General features: G+C 44.6%; 1 protein-coding gene across 7 annotated transcripts in view; it reads right to left on the bottom strand.

The window, feature by feature from the left end:
• Positions 1-20938, bottom strand: part of VPS13B (vacuolar protein sorting 13 homolog B) — a 327581-nt gene that overhangs the window by 131151 nt on the left and 175492 nt on the right. For all 7 annotated transcript variants that reach the window (XM_068161158.1, XM_068161154.1, XM_068161155.1 and 4 more), the window contains 2 exons: positions 18840-18951; positions 2492-2695 (listed from right to left, as the gene is read on the bottom strand). In XM_068161158.1, coding sequence (XP_068017259.1) covers positions 2492-2695; positions 18840-18951 — 316 coding nt within the window. The remainder of the gene's footprint in view (positions 1-2491; positions 2696-18839; positions 18952-20938) is intronic.

Below are 20938 nucleotides of genomic sequence, written 5' to 3' on the forward strand. Positions count from 1 at the left end.
TCTCTTCCAACCTGGTTTGGTTTATTCTATTATTCTATTCTATTCTATTCTTAACCCTAAAACTCAATGCATGTGAGAAACCAGAGCACTGGTTCTAAACTGTAAACAAACACAAACAGCAGCGTATCAACCCAAAGAAATTACTCTAAAATAACCTGCAAAAGTCATTCACTGTGGTCCAGGCCAAACATGTCTAAGAAACTTAAAGAATTAGAACAGAAATCTGCATCACAGACAGGTCAGAGCATAAAGCTTCTGTGGTAGCTGCAAGAAGTCTTGAGCTAAACACCTCTGGAAGCACTGAGCACCATGGAAAACACCAGGCAGCCACTCTGGAGGATCTCAGAGGATGGCAGAGTTCAGTGGTGGTTCTTCCAGTTCTCAGCACACCACTTCCAAAGCCCATAAAATAAACCCAGATGCAGCAAAATGACTGCCAAGCAGAAAGCAAAAATGCAAACATGCTGAAAAAGGACTGCAGTAAACATGTAAAATTTTAGGCAAAAAACGACCAGAAAAGACTCAGACCAACTTTCTCTTTAAACAAATTCAAGCTGGAAAGCAAATACTGCGTTACATAGCAGCCAGGAAAAGCTAATGCATCTCATGACAACTGAGCAACAATAAATATCAAGTAGAAGATCCATTCAAGAGCAATTTCCAAAGACATATTTATTTGTCAAATAGATTCTAATCAAGTTTTCTTTTGGAAGTCTTCTGAGGAAGACTTCCTAGGCAGTTAGTAAAAAGACCCCAAACCCCAACCCCAACCCATCTCAGATTAGCTGTAATAGCTGCTTCCCTGACTCTTAACAGCTCTTCAGGAATACCACCACAGTTCCTATCTCAATCTAAAACCATAAAGCTCAGACCAAGTTTGCCAACAAGATGATTTCAGTCACCAAGAGGAAGGAAAAGAAAAAGCAGCTCCTCACTAGATGGTTTTGCTATGTCAGCTTAGTCTACAAACTGCACACAAGTCCTTTGGAGATCCATGTTGTCTTATCTCTTAAGAAATGCCAGTGGACCTACACTGCTTTGGGGGAAAGAACTTCATGGGCTGCTTGCCTGACATCAAGGCCCAGCTAGAAGGTCAGCTCTATCTTTTCAAGGTTAAGAATGTCAGAGAAAAATTGTCTGTGGAATTATACTAGTTATAAAAGAGGTACCAGTTACAAGACAGGGAAGAGCCAGGTGGTCTCAGCAATGAGCAACAGATGCTATTGCTGTCTTTGCATATTCACCTCTACTCCCATGATTCCTCTGGTTTTATGGCTACTTTTATTCTTGCTCTCATCTTCTCTTGCAAGCCCTCCTCTTGCTCTCTTGCTCTTTCACCAATACATCACTGGCAAAGCCCAGTCTGAGTAGCTTCTTCGGCTAAATCTTGACAAACTTTCAGGAAAATGAGAGTCCTCTCCTTTTTTTCTTGACATTTAAACCAGCAACACATCAATTTTTGCCTTCCCTTATCCCTCTGCCTGGGGATCCTACAGGAAGGCTGCAGAGGGACTTTTCATGAGGGTGTCTAGAGACAGCACAAGGGAGAACAGTTTGAAGCTGAGGGAGAGCAGGGTTAGACTGGAGCTTAGGAAGAAGCTCTTCAGTCCAAGGGCGCTGAGATTCTGGCACAGGCTGCCCAGGGAGGCCTTGAGCAGCCAAGTCTAGTTGAGAGCTGTCCCTGCCCATGGTGGAGAGGCTGGAGGAGATGATCTCTGAGGTCTCTCCCAGCCTGAGCCATTCTAGGATTATCCCTCAATCCAGAGAGGAATCTTATCTCAGGATCCACAAAATTATGCACTCATTCCACAAAACCTCCATTGATTTTGCACAAATTTGATACAAAGGCCTGTGAAATGCCCATGAATTAACACATGCTTTGGCAAACAGGCTGCTTCTAGCAGAAATGCTTCTGAATCCACAAAATGACTTCTGCAAGCTTGCTCTTGGCCATCAGACTTTCTTCCTGTCACTTTAAAGAAGGGAACCCTGACTGCTAAAAAGTCTGTATCATTTTAAACCACATGCATGACTTTTTAGGTATAAAAAGCCCTGTCCTAAAACTAATATAAAAACTTGAAACCCTCACAAATTACCAATTACCACCTCCCCCTATTTGATATTTGAATACTTCTGACATGTAACAGATCACACCAGTGTGTCCATGCTTTATCTTTCAAAAAAGAAAAGAGAACCCACCCCCCAACCTCCCATTCCTTGTAGACTGAGAAGCTGAAGGCTCAGCCCTGGAGCTATTTTTATGGACATAGAGTGTCCATAAAAGAGCTTATCATGGAAACAAAGGCACACAGGAACTACACTGCAACAATAATAGTAATATGCATTTCAACTGGATAATCCAAAACTTCATGGGAATGTGCTGATAATGTAAAGCAATCCCAACAGAGACTTGATTCAGATATCCTGTGAGTGGTCCCTGCAGTGTTTGTGCCCTGTAATTAGAGAAAAGAGCAAGTTAAGAGCTTCCTACCTGCTGGCCATGTTCCATTCCAGGGCTGGATTCTGAGAATTCCTCTCACTCTCTGTCAGAACCCCTCCTTTGCCATTTTCCTTCTCTGGTTTCAGCTGATTCCAATGAGCAGTACCAATGTTTATAGACTGAAGATCTATTTGGTACTGTCTGTCTTCAACCTCTGATCCAGGGTCTCGAAGTATTCCTAGGTTCAGTGCTTTCCTGTAATGACAAAAAATCCCCACCAAAACCAAAAGGAAATCAGCAAGGAAAGCCAAACCCAGACCAATCATATGCAAAGTTAAGAACATTAAGGTGTCCATTTTGCCATTATTGATTACATCTAAATATGATATGAAGTGCAGACCTTCAGAAGTATTGCAGTTGCCTATTTTCCATGGAATTCCAAGGGAGATATGCAAATAGATATACTCAAAAATTCCTGTCCCCTGAATGGATAAGGGATGTCCCACTGGAGTCCTCCAGAATCCCTGTGTACCACTATGATCCACAACTTCATTGTAAGCAATTGTTCCACTGTTCAAATTTAACCAAGAATAGTTATGAAAAAGAGACCCAGTTGAGAGGTGTCCTTGCCCACGGCAGGGAGGTTGGAGCAGATGATCTCTGAGGTCCTTTCCAACCTAAGCCATTCCAAGATTCTGTGATTCTAGTCTGCTGATTTATGCCAAGTCATCACTTACTACAGAACTGCTGTCTCCACAGTGAACTGAGTAATTCTTCTATGTCTTTAATCACTAACAATCTGCAAACAAATAAGGATTAAACCAGCCCAGCTCAAGCTGTGATGCACACACTGTGATGCACACACTGTTTGCAATCTGTGAGCACAGGCATGCAACCAATTCCAAAGTGCAATCCCAATGCTGCTCCAAGGCAAACAGCTCAGACTGCTCATACCATTGCTGTTGCCACCAGTGGACTGTGCTAGCAATTGAGACAACGTACTGCACCTGCCCAGAGAGGCAGGGGAGCAGCAGGAAAGCCCTTTTGGTCAGCTGATTGCTGGTGAGGCAGTCTGATGGCATTGTTCAGTAGCCCTGCAGCCTTCTGAAATGCTTAGCAGAAATGCACTCAGATCTGGCGTGTCAGTAGGGCTATTTCAAAATGAAATGTGGTTTCTAAAATCTCAAGAATGTATTTGTCAACTTTCTACACAGAGAGAGATCTAACCACAACAACTGTGTCTTTTATTACTCTTTCTAGGCATTATTTCATCAATATGAATGCAGCTCTGGGGTTGCTGTTGGGCTTATTTTATTTCATTTATTTGTTTGCTTGCTTCTTACAAACCACCCAAACCCATGGCAGATTCTTGTGTGAGCCAATGTGTGCTTACAGACTTGGTCTAATGCAAGCAAATATCGGAGCATGCTTTGTGAAGCACTGCTGAAAGCAGAGCACTAAAAGTACCTTTCACATAATCTGCTAAAGCACACAAAATACAGCTTAGGTCCCTAATTTCAGCTGCACAAAGAAATGGTCTCTCTTCTGCTTCACAGTAAAGATTGAATAGAATAGAATAAACCAGGTTGGAAGAGACCTTCAAGATCATCGTGTCCAACCTATCATCCAACACCACCTAATCAACTAACCCATGGCACCAAGCACCCCATCAAGTCTCCTCCTGAACACCTCCAGTGATGGTGACTCCACCACCTCCCCAGGCAGCCCATTCCAATGGGCAATCACTCTCTCTGTGTTTTCATCTGTTCTCCTGGGAGCAGCTTTTACAGATTCAGAGACTGCATTGGGTTGGAAGGAACCTCAGGGTTCATCTCCTCCAACCTCCCCAACATGGGCAGGGACATCTCTTAACTAGACTCAGCTGCTCAAGGCCTCATTCAGCCTGGCCTTCAACACTCCCAACCAAGGAGGCAGCCACAGCCTCCCTGGGCAGCCTGTGCCAGAGTCTCAGCACCCTCACACTGAAGAACTTCTTCCTCAGATCCAATCTAACCCTGCTCTCCCTCTGCTACAAACCATTCCCCCTTTTCCTATTGCTAGACACTCTCTTATGAGGTTTGTTCATTGGATCTTTTTGTATTTGGATCTTTATTTGTTTGTTTGTTTGTGGTTTGATCCAATTAATTTTTGATCTTTTACATCTCAAGGGCCAGAGCCTACCCTGGTCCCCGGGGTTGAGATGCAAGACTCTACCCTTGTCCTTGCTGGATTTCATTCAGTTTCTCCCCACCCAGCTGTCCATGAGGACTACAGATTCCAATATCAATCAATAGCACAATCAACTTCATGAGGCACCAACAAGATAAGTAGTGATGGGTATGAAGAAAACTGCAGAGCTTTACTTTCTGCCTGGAGCTGAAAAGATAAAGCAGGGACACTGCACAGATCCAAACACACAGACAACCACCCAAGCAGCTCTCCACACTGTCCATTTGGGAAACAGCAAACCCTATCATCATCTGCAGTTAGTTTGAGTCCACTTCAGTAAATATAGCTGTTTATGTTTATGAGCTACAATGTGTGAAGAACACAACACATGGATTTAAGATAGTATTTTTAGAAAGCAGCTTGTACAATGCTTGTCATTACACAACTTATCAGGCATTTTTTTATTGGGCCAAGGACATGGAGAATGAAGCACTGCAAGCTGTCTGAAGGCTAAAGTGCATCAAAAGAGAGCCTGAACCAACACATCCCAGAGAACTGCATTCCTCTGGATGTTGCTTCAGTAAACACACACATGTATTTCCACAGCCAGTGCAAAACTGGGAATCAGGAACATTTCACATTGGCTTTGCACCTGGATTTGCCAACAGGCAACTTTCTTCCTGTTCCTTGAAATTTGGTAGATACAAAGATTAAATCCTAGAATCACAAAATAGCTCAGGTTGGAAGGGACCTCAGAGCTCATCTCCTCCAACCTCCCCACCATGGGCAGGGACACCTCTCAACTAGACTCAGCTGCTCAAGACCTCAACCAACCTGGCCTTCAACACCCCCACAAAGGATGCAGCCACAACTTCCTTGGGCAGCCTGTGCCAGAGTCTCAGCACCCTCCTACTGAAAAACTTCTTCCTAAGCTCCAGTCTAACCCTGTTCTCCCTCAGCTTCAAACCATTACCCCTTGGCCTGTCTCTAGACACCCTCAGGAAAAGTCCCTCTGCAGCTTTCCTGGAGGCTCCTTTCAGCTATCATCAGGCAGCTCTAAGGTCCCCCTGCAGTCTTCTCTTCTCCAGGCTGAACAACCCCAGGTCCCTAAATCTGTCATCACAGCAGAGCTGCTCCAGCCCTTGGATCATCTTTGTGGCCCCCCTCTGGACTCACCCCAACAGCTCTGTGTCCTTCTTCTGATGGGGACACCATAGTTGAACAACCCTGCTTATCAGGAAGAGCTCAAATCTTTCTTTATCCTGTAAGTACAGGAAGTATCTCTGTGTAGATGTTCCTATGTTCTACTCACATCACCTCTTTCTTTATTGTTTGTTTTGTTGCTGGAGAAGACAGACTCTCATGCCAGAAAAATTAAGTATCTGTGATTGATGCCAATCACTGAACTCAATGGTGACACCTGACATCAGCTCTGCATTTTATTATTCTCAGCATGCACTGCTGTTAGCCATTATGACACTCATGTTAGCCACTGCCTGCTCACAGAAAACCCAAACCCTAACAACCAAAAGCATCAGAGGGCACAGAAAATGTTCTGGGAGCTACGTTTGTCTTTGTGTCCTGCAACTCCTTTATATCGCTGAGGCAGGGAAGAAAAAGACAGAACAGCTTCTGAAATGCAGCAAACCCACTGGACTCAACTTCTTCATCTGTGCTTTTACTGCAGCATCATCAGGTTTCACAGCAGTGTTAGGAGATAAAGCACTGTGCACAGGAAGAGCTTCAACGTCAGCAACATTCAGTGTGACTTGGCTGCACTTGAGGTGGGTGACCACTAAGCTAAGGCAGAAAATCAGTGATGGCAAGGAGCCACACTCAGTTAAACAATGCAGCTGGGGCTGGTCAGGATGAGGGAGCTTTGAACAGTATCCCATAGTGATACCTGCTCAAGTAAGATGCAATTATTCTGTGTATTTCAGATAATCCCTGTCGTCAAAGCGCTGAAAATCAAAGCAGGAACACTTAAAAACATTCAGTGGAGAATGAAGCCATGGGCAAAAGGTTTTGCTAAAGAAAAGTCTCCTACCCAGAAAGCAGTTTAAGAACTGTGGTATGAATTTGTCATAGATACAACCCTGTGAGAGACATCAGAAAACCCACAGCTATTTCTGGAATGAGCTGCAATCCATAGACAGAAGTTAACAAATGCCTCATCACAACTGGGCTATGGCTCTCCCACTAGCAGAAGCACACAGCTTGCATTATTCACAACATCAGCTCCTGTAACAATTAAAAATGCTACAAAGCAACAAAGTGTCCTTTTTCTATTACTGGAAAATATTTAGCCATTAACAACAACAAAAATAAATGGTTGAAACCAAACCTGATGGAAATGAGATTGACTCCCAAAGAGGGGAGAAGAAAACTGTCGAGAGCAATACACTGTTAAAGGTTACCTAAGTTAATTTAGATGAAGATTTTTACCTTAGCTAAGACTTGCATGGTCATTTTCATAGTATCAGTCAGGGTTGGAAGGGACCACAAGGATCACCTAGTTCCAACCCCCCTGCCATGGGCAGGGACACCCCACACTAGATCAGCCTGGCCAGAGCCTCATCCAGCCTGGGCTTAAACACCTCCAGGGACAGGGCCCCAACCACCTCCCTGGACAACCCATTCCAGGGCTTCACCACTCTCATGGGGAAGAACTTCCTCCTCACATCCAGCCTGAATCTCCCCACCTCCAGCTTCACTCCATCCCCCCTAGTCCTAGCACTACCTGAGATCCTGAGCAGTCCCTCCCCAGCCTTCCTGTAGGCCCCCTTCAGATACTGGAAGGCCACAATTAGGTCACCTCGGAGCCTTCTCTTCTCCAGACTGAACAGCCCCAAGTCCTTCAGTCTGTCCTCATAGGAGAGGTGCTCCAGCCCTCTGCTCATCCTTGTGGCCCTTCTCTGGACACCTTCCAGCACCTCCAGATCCCTCTAGTAATAGGGGCTGCAGAACTGGAGGCAGTACTCCAGGTGGGGGAAAGAAAAAGTCTTATATAAAGAGGCAGAAAAAGACAGATAAATAACCTTGGTATGTGGATTCCATCACACGTTTGAGACTCAGCAAAGGAAACCCTGAGAAGAAACTGTGAGAAGTTTGTATAAAGTAACTGAACATTACTTCAGTACTAGGGGGACCACTGCAACTCTCAAACTGGCTTCAATTCCTAAGGACCAACTGATTATTTTCTTCCACTTCAACAGAGATCCAAAGACCTCCCCTTGCTCACCCCAGTATTTTACAGTAAAAAGGGAAAATACAAAGCTCCATGGCTAGACAAAACGAATGATTAAAGGGAGGTAACTTGAAAGAAGGATCACACAAGCTTCAATATGGTGCTTACAACATAAGACACACAACACAACTCAGACAAGAGTGGCTTTAGCTGGCAGATTGCCTTTCAGCTTCCACTTTTATAGCTTATCTGAACCTTTTTTTCATTGCATTCAAGCTGCTTCCTGTGTAAACTCTAAAAGGTGTCCTGGGATTTTAAAATGGGATTTCATGTATTTTTCATTTGTCTCTGGGCCTCTTTTGCTTACCTTTTTAAACCATTGCAGCATGTTTAATAATGTTAATGCTGAATCCCAGAACTGTATTAAAATCCTTAGTTCAGTGGCAGATTCTGCACCGTGTTTGCAAAGCATGATGGCAGATGAAGCTGATCCAAACCCAGGCTACTGCAGTGCTACCTGTTCCCTAGGGCTAATCCTTGTGTGCCTACACAACAAACAGGCTCAGGACAGCAACATGACTGAAAGAAATTTGCCCAGTACCTCCCAGACTTTTTGAGCTCCTTCAGCTCGCTATACACAGAGCTGGAGAGCTGAACTACTTATTTTCTTGTCTTGAGACAAGAACTACTTGCCATTTTCTTCTCTACTCAGTCACCATCGACACGTCACAGACATCGACGCTGAATCTGCAAGAACTCCATGCCATAGGAACCTCACAGCAAATACTAATTGTCTTAAAACACTATTTGAGACAGCAAGAAGTATCAGAAGACCAAGGAGAATGAGTTCAGACTCTCACAGATCAACTTAGCCTCGCCTTTGCAGAACATACAGCAGTTCAGATCACCCACAGCTGAGAAACTCTTCCATGGAAGCAAATGCAGAAAGCAATACCCTGGTGGAAGTTTTACTTTACAACTGCTGTTTACTTCTGACCTTAAGCTGTCAGATGATGGAATCTTTATTAAACAGTGAATGAAATGGAGCACATGGCACAACAAATGATACAGAATAGGGTATGGAGCACTTGGTACACTCCCTTTTTTGAAGGGATGCCTCTTTCACGCCTGTCTCCTAAGTTCATAGCTGAACTGTCTGATCTGAGAACTTCATGGTCAGACATGAAGTCAGTTCTGAGAACTGAAGCCACAGGCCAGTTTGAAGGGACTCTGAAAATCTATTCCCAGTTTAGTTCTAAATCACACCCAGGTGTCACCAGGAACTACACCTGATGAATGAAACAATCACAACCACACTGCAAACTCCAAAGTTCTAGCAGAACAACTACATGCTATTGTCCCAAGCACTGAGATCTTCACTCTACCATGACTCCTTCGCTGCTAAGCCAAAGGACTGGGGTGAGGCAAACAGCCCAAAGAAGGCTTGCACACAGAGCATGAGCTCATCCCCATATTTGACCACTGAATGATGTGTGTAAGCCAGTCACAGCCTACTAGGTGTTTAACTGGAACCAGTACATGAGGCCAGGAGAGACCACTGCATTTCCCTGCACTGCTAAAGAAAGAACTAGCCCCTCCAGAAGGGGAAGCCCAAGCTCAGAGTGGTTCTCCTCACCACTGGAGTCCCTTCTGAACACATAAGCAAGTTCCCATCATCTTCCAGGTCAAACTTGAAGGAAGCAGAGAGAGATCTATGGGGCTGCTCTTTCAAATCTACTTGCCCCTGGAGCGTGACTGTCGGACACACAACAGCATGACTCAGTTCTGTGAATCTCCATGAAATTCACTTCATTCCTCCTCAGGATGGGCTGGGACACTGCTAGGGGGAAGAACACATTTGTGCAAACCCCTCAGCCAAGTCAGCAGCAGTGCACCCAGCTGAAAGGAAGAGAGAATTTTGCAGAGAGAATGCATTTTAGGTTCTCAAAACAAAACTGAAAGTAAAAACAAAGCTGATGGAGGAGGGATGTTGTCCTTAACATTAAACTGAACACGTTGCTTCAGAGGGAGCAGGAGACTTCAAAATCTGCCTTCAACAACTGTACAGAGCCCATCTTTGCTTGCTTTGAATGGATTGGGTATTCCCTTGGATGCAGGCTTTACTGACATCTACTTGATGGGCTTTTCTCCTGCCACATTTAATAAAGTTTCCAAAAGAGCTGCCCTGATTAATAACAACTGGGCCCTTCCAGGACACAGCAATGGCAGTGCTCTCTGAGAGGGACCTGCCCATAAAGCAGATACCAACTTGCACACAGAGGAAAAACTCAAACTCAGGGCAAGACTCAGTAAATGATAATAGAAATTGGGTATGAGCATTGAGCACACAGGGATTAGGCTGAGGAATTCAAGACAAAAGTGAAGCTGTAGAAATGCTGTTCTTGTGATGCTCCTTAGCTTCCTGTTGCTATCACATCAGAAGAAAATGCATTTCAAATATATTCCAACCTCAGCAGTTGTAGGATTCCATGGTTCTATATTCAGGCAAATTAGTTCTGCCTCACTGCCTATTCCCTTACCACTCACAATTAAAGACATTTCAAGTAAAAATAAGGTTGAGAGTTAAAGCTGAACATATTTCAAGTTGAACTCCAGCTATAAATTTAGCTTTGAATAGCTTTTGGTATTAGATAATTAAGAAGCTACATTTCTGAAACTACATGGGCAGCTCCAGCTGCTATTTCACAATTAGTTTCCACTGAGGCTTTTAAATTAGTAACTGCTGGGATGGCCTCAGACATGCCAATGTTAATTAGGAGTGGTGTTTCCATGTAATACTATCCATATATGTGAATATTTTACTGGGTGATAGGTCTAAGCAGGCTGGTTTTCCTCCTCTCCACTACAGAGAGAAGAAGAGAGAAATGTAAAGCAGGACAAGACTTTACTTCCAAGCCCTGTTCCAGAGAGAGGATTCTTAGGGAAGATAAAACAACTTCCCTCCAGTCCTCATGCTAAAAAGGCAGGAGTTCAAGTACAACAGCAAAGGGCATCCTTCAGAAGGTGCTATGTGATATGAGTATCTTGATTCAAACAGCAAGTCAACAAGTTATACAGCTCAAGCCTGTTAGATGCAAACCGTACACGAGGGTTGCCTATCCACATTGAAGTAGAGAGACTCCTGGCAACCAAAGCCACACAGTTTGAGAAGTAAAAACATCCTGGCCTGAAAGATGAAAATTCAGAAAACCAGAGGAAGATGTTTAAAATAGTCATTATACATTTGTGGCTTTTGCCTTACTCCAGGAGGAAAGGCACTGGAAAAGGTGCTGGGGAAACCTCATTTCACAACTTCCATGCACTAAAAGGAAATCTCTCCTTGAAATGTCAGGCAGTTTTTTCCCCCTAAAAGTTTTTTTTCTCTACATAGCACTACCTCTGCATTGGATCCATTATAAAACTAAAGCAAAGCTCAGAGATTTGATGATGCACTGTAACTTTGAGCTGTTTAACTCCCTACAGTGCACAGCACATCTTAATAAGCTGCTCCCATTTCTATTCCAACCCATGGATGCCTACATTTCTGCACTGATGATCCTTGTGGCCAGAACCTGATGCAGTATTAGAGGTGTGGTCTCAGCAGAGCAGAGCCAAGGGGCAGAATCCCCTCTCCTGCCCTGCTGCCCACACTCCTCTGGCTGCAGCCCAGCACACAGCTGCCTGCTGGGCTGCAGGAGGGCACTGCTGGCTCCTGGGAGCTGCTCAGCAACCAACACCCCCAAGGCTCTTTGTCCAGGGCTGCTCTCAACCCACTCTGCACCCAGCCTGGATTTGTGCTTGGGGCTGACCTGACCCAGATGCAGGACCCTGGACTTGGACTTGTTGAACTTCATGGAGTTGGCACTGGCCCACTTCTCAAGCCTATTGATACTGGTTCCATACCCTGGGAAACATTTAGTGTCTGAATACTAAACTTCAATGCACAAAAAAAGGTGTGGGTTTTTTTTTTCACCTGTTCATAGGTTTGAAAAGGAAAAGACTAAGAATGAAGCCTTTTGCTCATGCTACAGCTGTAAAAACCCCTGACTTTTTCTTACAATAATTTAAATGTATCAGTATTTTAACATAAACATGTCCCACAGCAATTTAATACTCAACCAAAAACTATTTGGGAAGAGAAGATGCTCATAGATGTGGGTGCTATGGAAGAGCTCTGAAAAGCATTTGGTTTTCCAAACCACATAGGAAAGAAAAACCAGACTTGCACACAGACTGCTGGCTCTGTGCTTCTTGCAGAGACTCCTGCCACCACTCTTTCCTTCCTCTCACTCCAGCACTATCAGCACAGACACAAAATGGATCATGACTCCTTCTTTGCTTTCACTGAAGGACTGCTGTTAACCAACCCTGGGCATTACAAAGTTATCACAAGCCTGTTCTACATGATGGGGTTTACACCAAAGATAGATAGCAGATACTCCACAGGAACAAGAACACTGTTTTGTTACTTGCAGACATTTGGAAGTCAAAAAATTAGCAAACAGTAACCTACCAGAATGAAAAGCACAGCAGATCACACATCTAGATTTATAATAAGAAATACCTGCACTGAGGAAAACTAAGAGAAAAAATTCTGTACAGCCAACTTCTCTTGACTGAACTTCTTACATGTCAACTGCTTTTTGGAGGGGAGGTGTGTAAGTGTTTAAAGAATTTCCATTGCCATTCACAAATTGAAACCAGCCTATGGACAGCTTTGTGCTTTGATCTGTGAGAGATCTACACATGAAAATGACCATGGAACATCCAGACCTGGACTGTTCAGCTTTGATGTGTGACAAGAATGAAATCCTTGGGTTTCAGAAAGGATGACTGCAGAGTGTAGACAACAATTAGATTCTTTATTGGCCAAGCTGAGGACAGCTTGTCATCCTGGTCACCTCAGCTTTCAGAACTTGATAGTTTAGCCACATTTATTCTGGACTACATAAGCAAGGCCCTTTTGCAACAGCCTCCAAACTGCCTGCATGCTCCCTGCCCTTTGTCAGCCAGTCCATTTTTGCATTTGACCTTAACATTATCTCACTTGATCTGTTCATGGATAATCCCTACAATGGATAATCCCTACATCAATAATGTTTCATGTCAGAATTTGCTAACAACAGCCCTACTGGGGATGCCTGGCAACTCTCTATATAATGAAGCAAGCACTTGACACAGTTGGTATAATATGGCCTTTATCCTAAAGCAGAAGTAGAACTAGATGTCAGCTCAATTTCAGCTCTCTGCTGCTTTACCTCTAAGCAGAGCCATGTCTCTACTGCCTCTGCTTTTCACTCAGAGAAACAGAATTGCTGGGGCTTGGAATGAAGTTTTTATCAACAAGAGGAAGGCCACAAAGATGATCCAAGGGCTGGAACACCTGTGTGATAAGGACAGGCTGAGGGAGCTGGGGGTGTTCAGCCTGGAGAAGAGAAGATTCCAGGGGGACTTTAGAGCTGCCTGGCAATGCCTGAAGGGATGCTACAGGAAGGCTGCAGAGAAACTTGTCCTGAGGGTGTCTAGAGACAGGCCAAGGGACAATGGTTTGAAGGTGAGGGAGAGCAGGGTTAGACTGGATCTGAGGAAGAAGTTCTTCAGTCTGAGGGCGCTGAGACTCTGGAATAGGCTGCCCAAGGAGGTTGTGGCTGCCTCCTCCCTGAGGGTGTTGAAGGCCAGCTTGGATGAGGCCTTAAAGCAGCCAGGTCTAGTTGAGAGGTGTCCCTGCCCATGGGGGGGAGGTTGGAGGAGATGATCTCTGAGGTCCCTTCCAACCTGAGCCATCCTAGGATTCTGTGATTTATCCTACTGCTACTGTCCAGCTCTGCTGGTAGCTTAGCACAACCAGTGCTGTGCATTGTTAGAAACCACCACTATACACACTTGTATTTTTTCATGGCACATCTACACCAACTCCAAGTGTTTAAGGATCCTAACCATGAGCTTAACTGCACTAAGCACTGTTTGAGAAGACAGGGAAGCACTGTGGCATCTACAAACGTGACAAAATGATCTCACAGCCTGTGAGATAATTGGGCATAAAAGTAGTTAAGATGACTTGAGACAAATTTAATTAGTTCCACCTCTTTAAAGCATTATAATGTATTCATGCTGATACTCTACATTCACCACTTGTGTTAAAAGAAAAAGAACTGAGGAAATTATGAAGAGAAAACTTATGAGGAGGCACGAAGAGGAAGTGTGGCTTTTGGAGCTACCCCAGGAGATGCTACTGTTTGCTGCACCCATCTTCATACATGGAAAAGGATCTTTTGGCTTGGTGCCCTCAGCTGCTGTCTGTTCCTTTGACAAGTGATTATCAAACATCTTCATAATCCACTAGGATTCTTGTTTGTCTTAAATTGCTTTGAGCAGGAGGCTGGACTAGAGTAACTAGGGAAGTCCCCCTCCAACTGAAATTACTCCATGAATTCATGCTTCCCTAGGATTTTTTTGTAACACAATCAGCCACAGAACTGACTTTAGCACCCTCCACTCAAAAACATGCATTCCATTTTGAGACACTGCTGATAAGAAATCTTAGCTGATGTCCTCCAACGTGAACAAAGCACTGCCACAAACATCACAGCTGCCAGAAGTCTCTGTGCAGCTGGCACACAGCTAAGCTCTTCATTTCACTACACTGACACTCCAGCAGAAGTGTGCTTTTGTTGTTAGGTACCAAAGGATTCATAGAGGAGAGAATTTTATGAAGATCTAGAGGGGAAAAAAAAAGAGTTGGAATTTTTATCTTACTAGGCACCAGAGAGCCAAACAAGAGCGAGCCCAGAACTGAGAAATGCAGCTTTCTGCTTCCAAAAATCTGCTGCTTTCTTCCTGTAGTTGTACTATTTCTACATCTCTCTCCACTGTGATTTCTCTGATCTCAAGGACTGGCTGCCTTTCACTCCAACAGGGTGTCAACACCATTTCCCTGTCTCAGCACTCTTCCTCCCTGAAACTGCTAGACCTTCCTCTCCTTTGCCAAATGTGTTTGGCCCCTTCAGAAGTTCTAACATACACAGCTTGATCGTGCAAGCCAAGAAATGACCACAACATCTTGTTTTTCTGCAGCCTAGTGAGGTTGTCTCCAAGCAGCAGCCCCACCCCAGTGACAAGCGTACCAGGTAGTTAAACCCCACAAAAATGGGGTTCTCCCCTTCACTGCTGGGCAGAAACGCCATTGAACTCTGACTCCTCCACAGCTCTAACTATCACAGAATCATCATCATAGAATCAGAGAACGTCTTAGGTTGGAAGGGAGGAGGCAGCCACAACTTTCCTGGGCAGCCTATTCCAGAGTCTCAGCACCCTCACATTGAAGAACCTCTTCCTAAGATCCAGTCTTACCCTGCTCTGCCTCACCTTCAAACCATTGTCCCTTGGCCTCTCTCTAGACACCCTCAGGAAAAGTCTCTCTGCAGCCTTCCTGTAGGATCCCTTCAGCTATTGCCAGGCAGCTCTAAGGTCCCCCTGGACTCTTCTCTTCTCCAGGCTGAACAACCCCAGCTCCCTCAGCCTGTCCTCACAGCAGAGGTGCTCCAGCCCTCTATTCACCAAGCCAGACAGCTGCCTCACTTGCATCCTTATCCAGTCTCTCCTTACTCTGATCCCCATCCCTGTCCCAAGGCCTTCTGCTATCAACAAAATTCTTCTGCCCAGAAGTGCTGGTTTGTTGATGGGAACCAACAAACATGACCAGAACTCTGTAAGACAAAGGCCTCTTTGCTGGGGCTGAGGAATCTAAAATTAGTGAGAAATTCTTAAGACAAATCAGCTCCTGGGATTCAGTAGGGGAAAAAAAACCCTAGCAATTTAAAAGGAGAAGCTGTGTCTTAATGTGACCAGCTAAAAATGTGTCACTGTACTTCTTTCAGGAGCCCTGCATTTACTACTGTGCTGCTCAGATGCCTTTTTGCAATCACAGCATCACCAAGGTTGGAAGAGACCTAAAGATCGAGTCCAAGCTGTCACCACAGACCCCATGACTAGAGTATTAATTGTCACAACTAAATTCATCCAGATTCTCCTGGAGGAAATAGCTGTTTCCAGACTAATGCTTACATGCTCTAAGAAAACTGAAGTTACTCTGTTAATCCATTCCTGTCCAACTTCCAATAACAACTGAAAAGATGATTTCTGCCCAAAGTTTTGGGGCACATTATTTTTTCCAACATTTCATCCTCAATTTGGTTCTCTCTCCAAGCTCAGCAAGGGAAGTGTTTTCCCTAAGACGCAGATGGAGCCACTGCAGCTTGCAGGCCAGAAGCGGCCCAGTCTCTGTCGTATGACTCGCAGCCACTGCAGGCTTTACCTTCTGTTCATAATAAATGAGCACACTCAGTTTCTCATGTAGAAATTTATAGGACAAATTCAAAAGCTGTTTGGAAATTCTATTTAGCCCTCAGCCACGAAAAAGCTTCTCAGCCTCCACAAGAACGTTTCTAAATGAGAAGCAAAACTTCTTCCCATGAAGCACTACAGAAGTGACATTCATTGCATGTGGTTGTAGTTCAGGCCTAAACAGAAGACTGTTCAAAGTGACACCACAAATGAAGCTTGTGTCCCCACACCAAGAATAGTGTAAAGGCAGTGGGTCAGGCAATGATTTATTTGCTTTTATTCTATTAAAAGCAGCAGCAGCAAATTAGAGGAGAAGAGGCTGGAAAAAGACAGAAGATGGCACGCTGGGATGATTAGAATGCTGCAGCAGCTAATTGTTCAGTATTCAACAAGCTGTATTAGCTCCAGCTACACATTTCTGTTACCTAGTCCCATCTACTGTGGACAGACTAAAAAGGGCAAATTCTAAGTTAAGAAATCTCAAAGCCACCTCTGCTAAGAGGACAGGCTGAGGGAGCTGGGGCAGTTCAGCCTGGAGAAGACTGCAGGGGGACCTTAGAGCTCCATTCCAATATCTGAAGGCATCCTGCAGGAAGGCTGCAGAGAGATGACTTCTGAGGGTGTCTAGAGAGAGGACAAGGGACAATGGTTTGAAGCTGAGGGAGAGCAGGGTTAGACTGGAGCTTAAAAAGAAGTTCTTCAGTAGGAGGGTGCTGAGACTCTGGTCAGGCTACCCAGGGAAGTTGGGGCTGCCTCCTTTCTGGGGGTGTTGAAGGCCAGGCTGGATGAGGCCTTGAGCAACTGAGTCCAGTTGAGAGGTGTCTCTGCCCATGGCAGGGAGGTTGGAAGAGATGATCTGTGAAGTCCCTTCCAAGCTGAGCAATTTGAGGGTTCTATGAAAGCCAAAAGACCACCCACTACTGACTTCAATATTGCCTCATAAAACTCTGCAGAGTAACCTGAGACTCTGTCCTGATGCAGTTTAAAAACACTACAGCCAGTGTGATTGGATGATTAAAGGAACACAGATAAGACTGAGAGCTGCTGAGAAATCAGAATGGCCACTGAAGCAGCTACAGGAAACTACCAAAAGTGGAGGACATTCCTCAGAAAAGCACACAGGAAGCATGGCCTTGTCAGATTGGCCACAACGAGGCCAGGAACAGAGAAGTCTTTGGCCCAGTGCTTTATTTCTCCATTACTCATTTGGTGCCTTGATCTCTGAAGAAAGACTGGGGCACACTGTAAGTGTGTACAGACCTGAATCCCAAATATACACTGCCCAAACCCAGTTCACATTGGTTTTGAATGTAAGACTCAGGGAACTGTGATGCAAAAGGGTTTCACAGCCTTTCAGCAGCTGAGTGAAATCTGACAAGCATAGAATTTGTGCATCTCAGGTAAAGCCTGCTGTAGCTGGAGGTGTCCCTGCTGACTGCAGGGGGGTTGGACAAGATGATCTTTGAGGGTCCCTTCCACCCCAAGGCAATGTGTGAAGTTGTGAATATCTGAGGAGACTTCTCTAGCAGAGGGAGCAGAAGCAGAAAGGGCTTGTGCTAATTTTGAGATCTCTTCTGTGGGCACACTGAGAGTTGGACCAGGCTCTGTCACCCAGAGCCATTGCTGGTACCAGGCTGGAAGCTTGCTGCCATCTGAAATCATGTCAATGATTTTGTACATTTTTTTTTAAACTAATGAATTAAGCACAGAAGGAACAAGGTTAATTTAAATATTTCCACATGGCAATGCAAAGAAAGAGACAGAAAGACTCTCTGACAACTTCTGAGTGATCAGAGGAGAAACAGGAGATGTTTCATGGCCTCCTAAAAATCCTGGTCTTGAGGAAAAGTAAAACTTGCTGTCATTTTCTAGGCAGTAAATGTTTTACTGCTGGGAAAAGATTTTGATGTTTGTAATTTCTATTGAAGAGCACTATGAAGCAGTTAAAAATATTGCCACATCTGAAAAACAGACCAACAGGAAGTCTAAGACACTTGTTCAGCTGTATTTCTGTGACTTTTCTCACTTGGTATTATTTGCAACCATACTTTTATGTCTGGCAAGGCTGCCAGCTCTCCTAAGGGCCGTGTATTACTTTTATCATGTTGATTACATATGTTCCCCACTTTGGCTGCCTATGGATGATGAGTGTGGTTTGCACACACTTAGTGACACAATCCAGAGCATGACAGTTTCACAGAAAATGTGTTTACTGGGAAAGAGCTCCTCAGAAGTTTGCCTTCCCTTCAGCTTTGATCTGCATGACATCAGGAATCCTACAGTTTGAATGTGTGTTTACCATTGCTATTATTCAAATCCATCTCCTTCACACTCTGTGGCTACCGAGCACTTTGGTAGGCAGGGAAGATTTCCTTTCCTCTTAGGTGAACTTAGTAGTCCTTGCATAAAAGAAAGCCTCTGAAAATGTTCTCATCTGTGAGCTTAAGCTTTGTAATGACTTGACATTTAAATTCTGGTATTCATCAGCACTTCACAGAAGAACTTGATTTGTCTAAATGGATTTGAAAGCCCACAAGTGAAGAAAATCAGAAAAACCTGGGTTTGGATATCAAAAGATTGTATGTGAAAAGTATTTTTACAGCCTGCTCAGACCCCTTTTTTATTGATCAATTAACTCTGCTCAAAATGAATTTTTCTGAGACCATGTATGAGAACCCAGAGCCCTCCCCCAGCACTTACTGATAAATGTCTTTTCTAAGCACAGCTCTGCTGAGAGGGTTGTCAGCCTGAGGAGCCATGGAGACGGAGCCAATCTTGAGAACCAGTGTGTCTTCTTTAATTGCTGGATTAGCTGCAGTCAGGAGGAGAGAAAATATGGGGTTGATTAAAAGTCAAATGCACACAGCAGAAGCACTGAAAAACTGCTCCTTACAAACATCTAAATAAGAATGTCTGCTGAAGAGTCTGTTCTGCTCAGGAGCAACCACGAATGCAAAAACACCCCAAAGTGTAAAGTCAATACCACTGCTGTGAGGCACACAGGGCACAAATGTTGTCATTTAATGTCCCCCCAGAGTTTTATCATAGAATGGCTCAGAGCTCATCTACTCCAACTCCCCTGCCATGGGCAGGGAGACTTCTCAACTAGACTCAGCTGCTCAAGGCCTCATCCAACCTGGCCTTCAACACCCCCAAGCAAGGAGGCAGCCACAACCTCCCTGGGCAGCCTGTTCCAGAGTCTCAGCACCCTCCTACTGAACAACTTCTTTTCTAAGCTCCAGTCTAACCCTGCTCTGCCTCAGCTTCAAACCATTCCCCCTTGGCCTGTCTCTAGACACCCTCAGGAAGAGTTCCTTTTCAGCCTTCCTGTAGGATCCCTTCAGTTATTGGAAGGCAGCTCTAAGGTCCCCCTGGAGCCTTTTCTTCTCCAGGCTGAACACCCCCAGCTCCCTCAGCCTGTCCTCATAGCAGAGGTGCTCCAGCCCTTGGATCATCTTTATCACACAATTAAAAATCTCCTCTGTGACTTCTCATTTACTCTGATGCTTTTTACTTTCAGGGGTTTTGCCCCAAATGCTGTGGATCCCACAGACCTCTTAATGCTATGGCTCTTTCTCCAACAATTATCTGCTGAAATATCAGCACCTGAAGCACTTCCAGCCCTGCAGCCTTTTTAACATGGGCCAGGGTCCCTTAGCTGCAGAACACTGCAGAGTACTCCAGTGGAACCATTCTAGTAGCATGTGGTATGGGCTGCAACACACATGAGAAGTTCAAACACCAGGACTGAAACAAGAGACTCTGAAATCTGACACATGTACAAAGCACAAGATATGCACTGGTCAGTGAATTCCACATCAGGAACAAAATTACTCCAAGAAGAAAAATCTGTGCTTTCCACTTCAGCTCCATCACATTCAAATTTCAGCCACATGTACAGATTCTGAGTTTTAAATGCAGTGGTCACATCAGATAAAAAGCCTAACAGATAGAAACCCAAGTTCTGCCCAGAAAAAGACAGCATCACATTTCTTGTGGTAAACTAAACTGGTGAAGTTTCCTGACAGGGAAAGACTGAGTCTGCTGCATCTCCTTCTCATCAAACACAGACAGACCAGGGATGTCCAAGGAGAGGACAAGGGGCAAGGGGTGCAAGCTGGAGCAGAGGAGGTGACAGGGAACAGAAGGGAAAACTTTTTCCCTGTGAGGGTGCCAGAGCCCTGGAGCAGGCTGCCCAGGGAGGTTGTGGAGTCTCCTCTGGAGACATCCAAAACCCACCTGGATGTGTTCCTGTGTGACCTGCCCTGGGTGATCCTGCTGTGTCAGGGGGGTTGGACTGGATGATCTCTGGAGGTCCCTTCCAGCCCCTACCCTTCTGTGGTTACAAAAGCCTAAGCAAAGATTTTATCAAATAGGATCTGAAATCCTAATGAAGAATGGAAGTCAGTTGTGTTTAACAAGACTAATCTGCCATAAACCCCTATTTATGATCATGTAAAAATCTGTAGTTCATTATTAGCTGACTCCTGTCAGAGAGATTTTCCTTTATGTTCTCAGAGGGGCAGTACCAAAGCTACCTGTTTAGTTTGATCTGAACACTCCACTTCCCATGTGACCAGATGAACACTCATCTGTCTCAAACCCGCTCTGCCAAGGTGTGGTAAAAATTAGCCTCAGAAGACTGGGATCCCTGAGCACAAGTTACTCAGTCTGACTGATTTGGTACTGCTTAACAGTAAGCAAGGAGGATGTTACAAACCATATGTTAGGACAGACTTCAAAGTGGAGAGGCAGGCTGAAGTGACAGGAATAGATCACTTCGACAAATGCAGGACGTG

This window comes from Melanerpes formicivorus, unplaced genomic scaffold (genome assembly GCF_026170545.1).
Source record: "Melanerpes formicivorus ecotype bairdi unplaced genomic scaffold, bMelFor1.0.p_v2 SCAF_56, whole genome shotgun sequence".
NCBI lineage: Eukaryota > Metazoa > Chordata > Aves > Piciformes > Picidae > Melanerpes > Melanerpes formicivorus.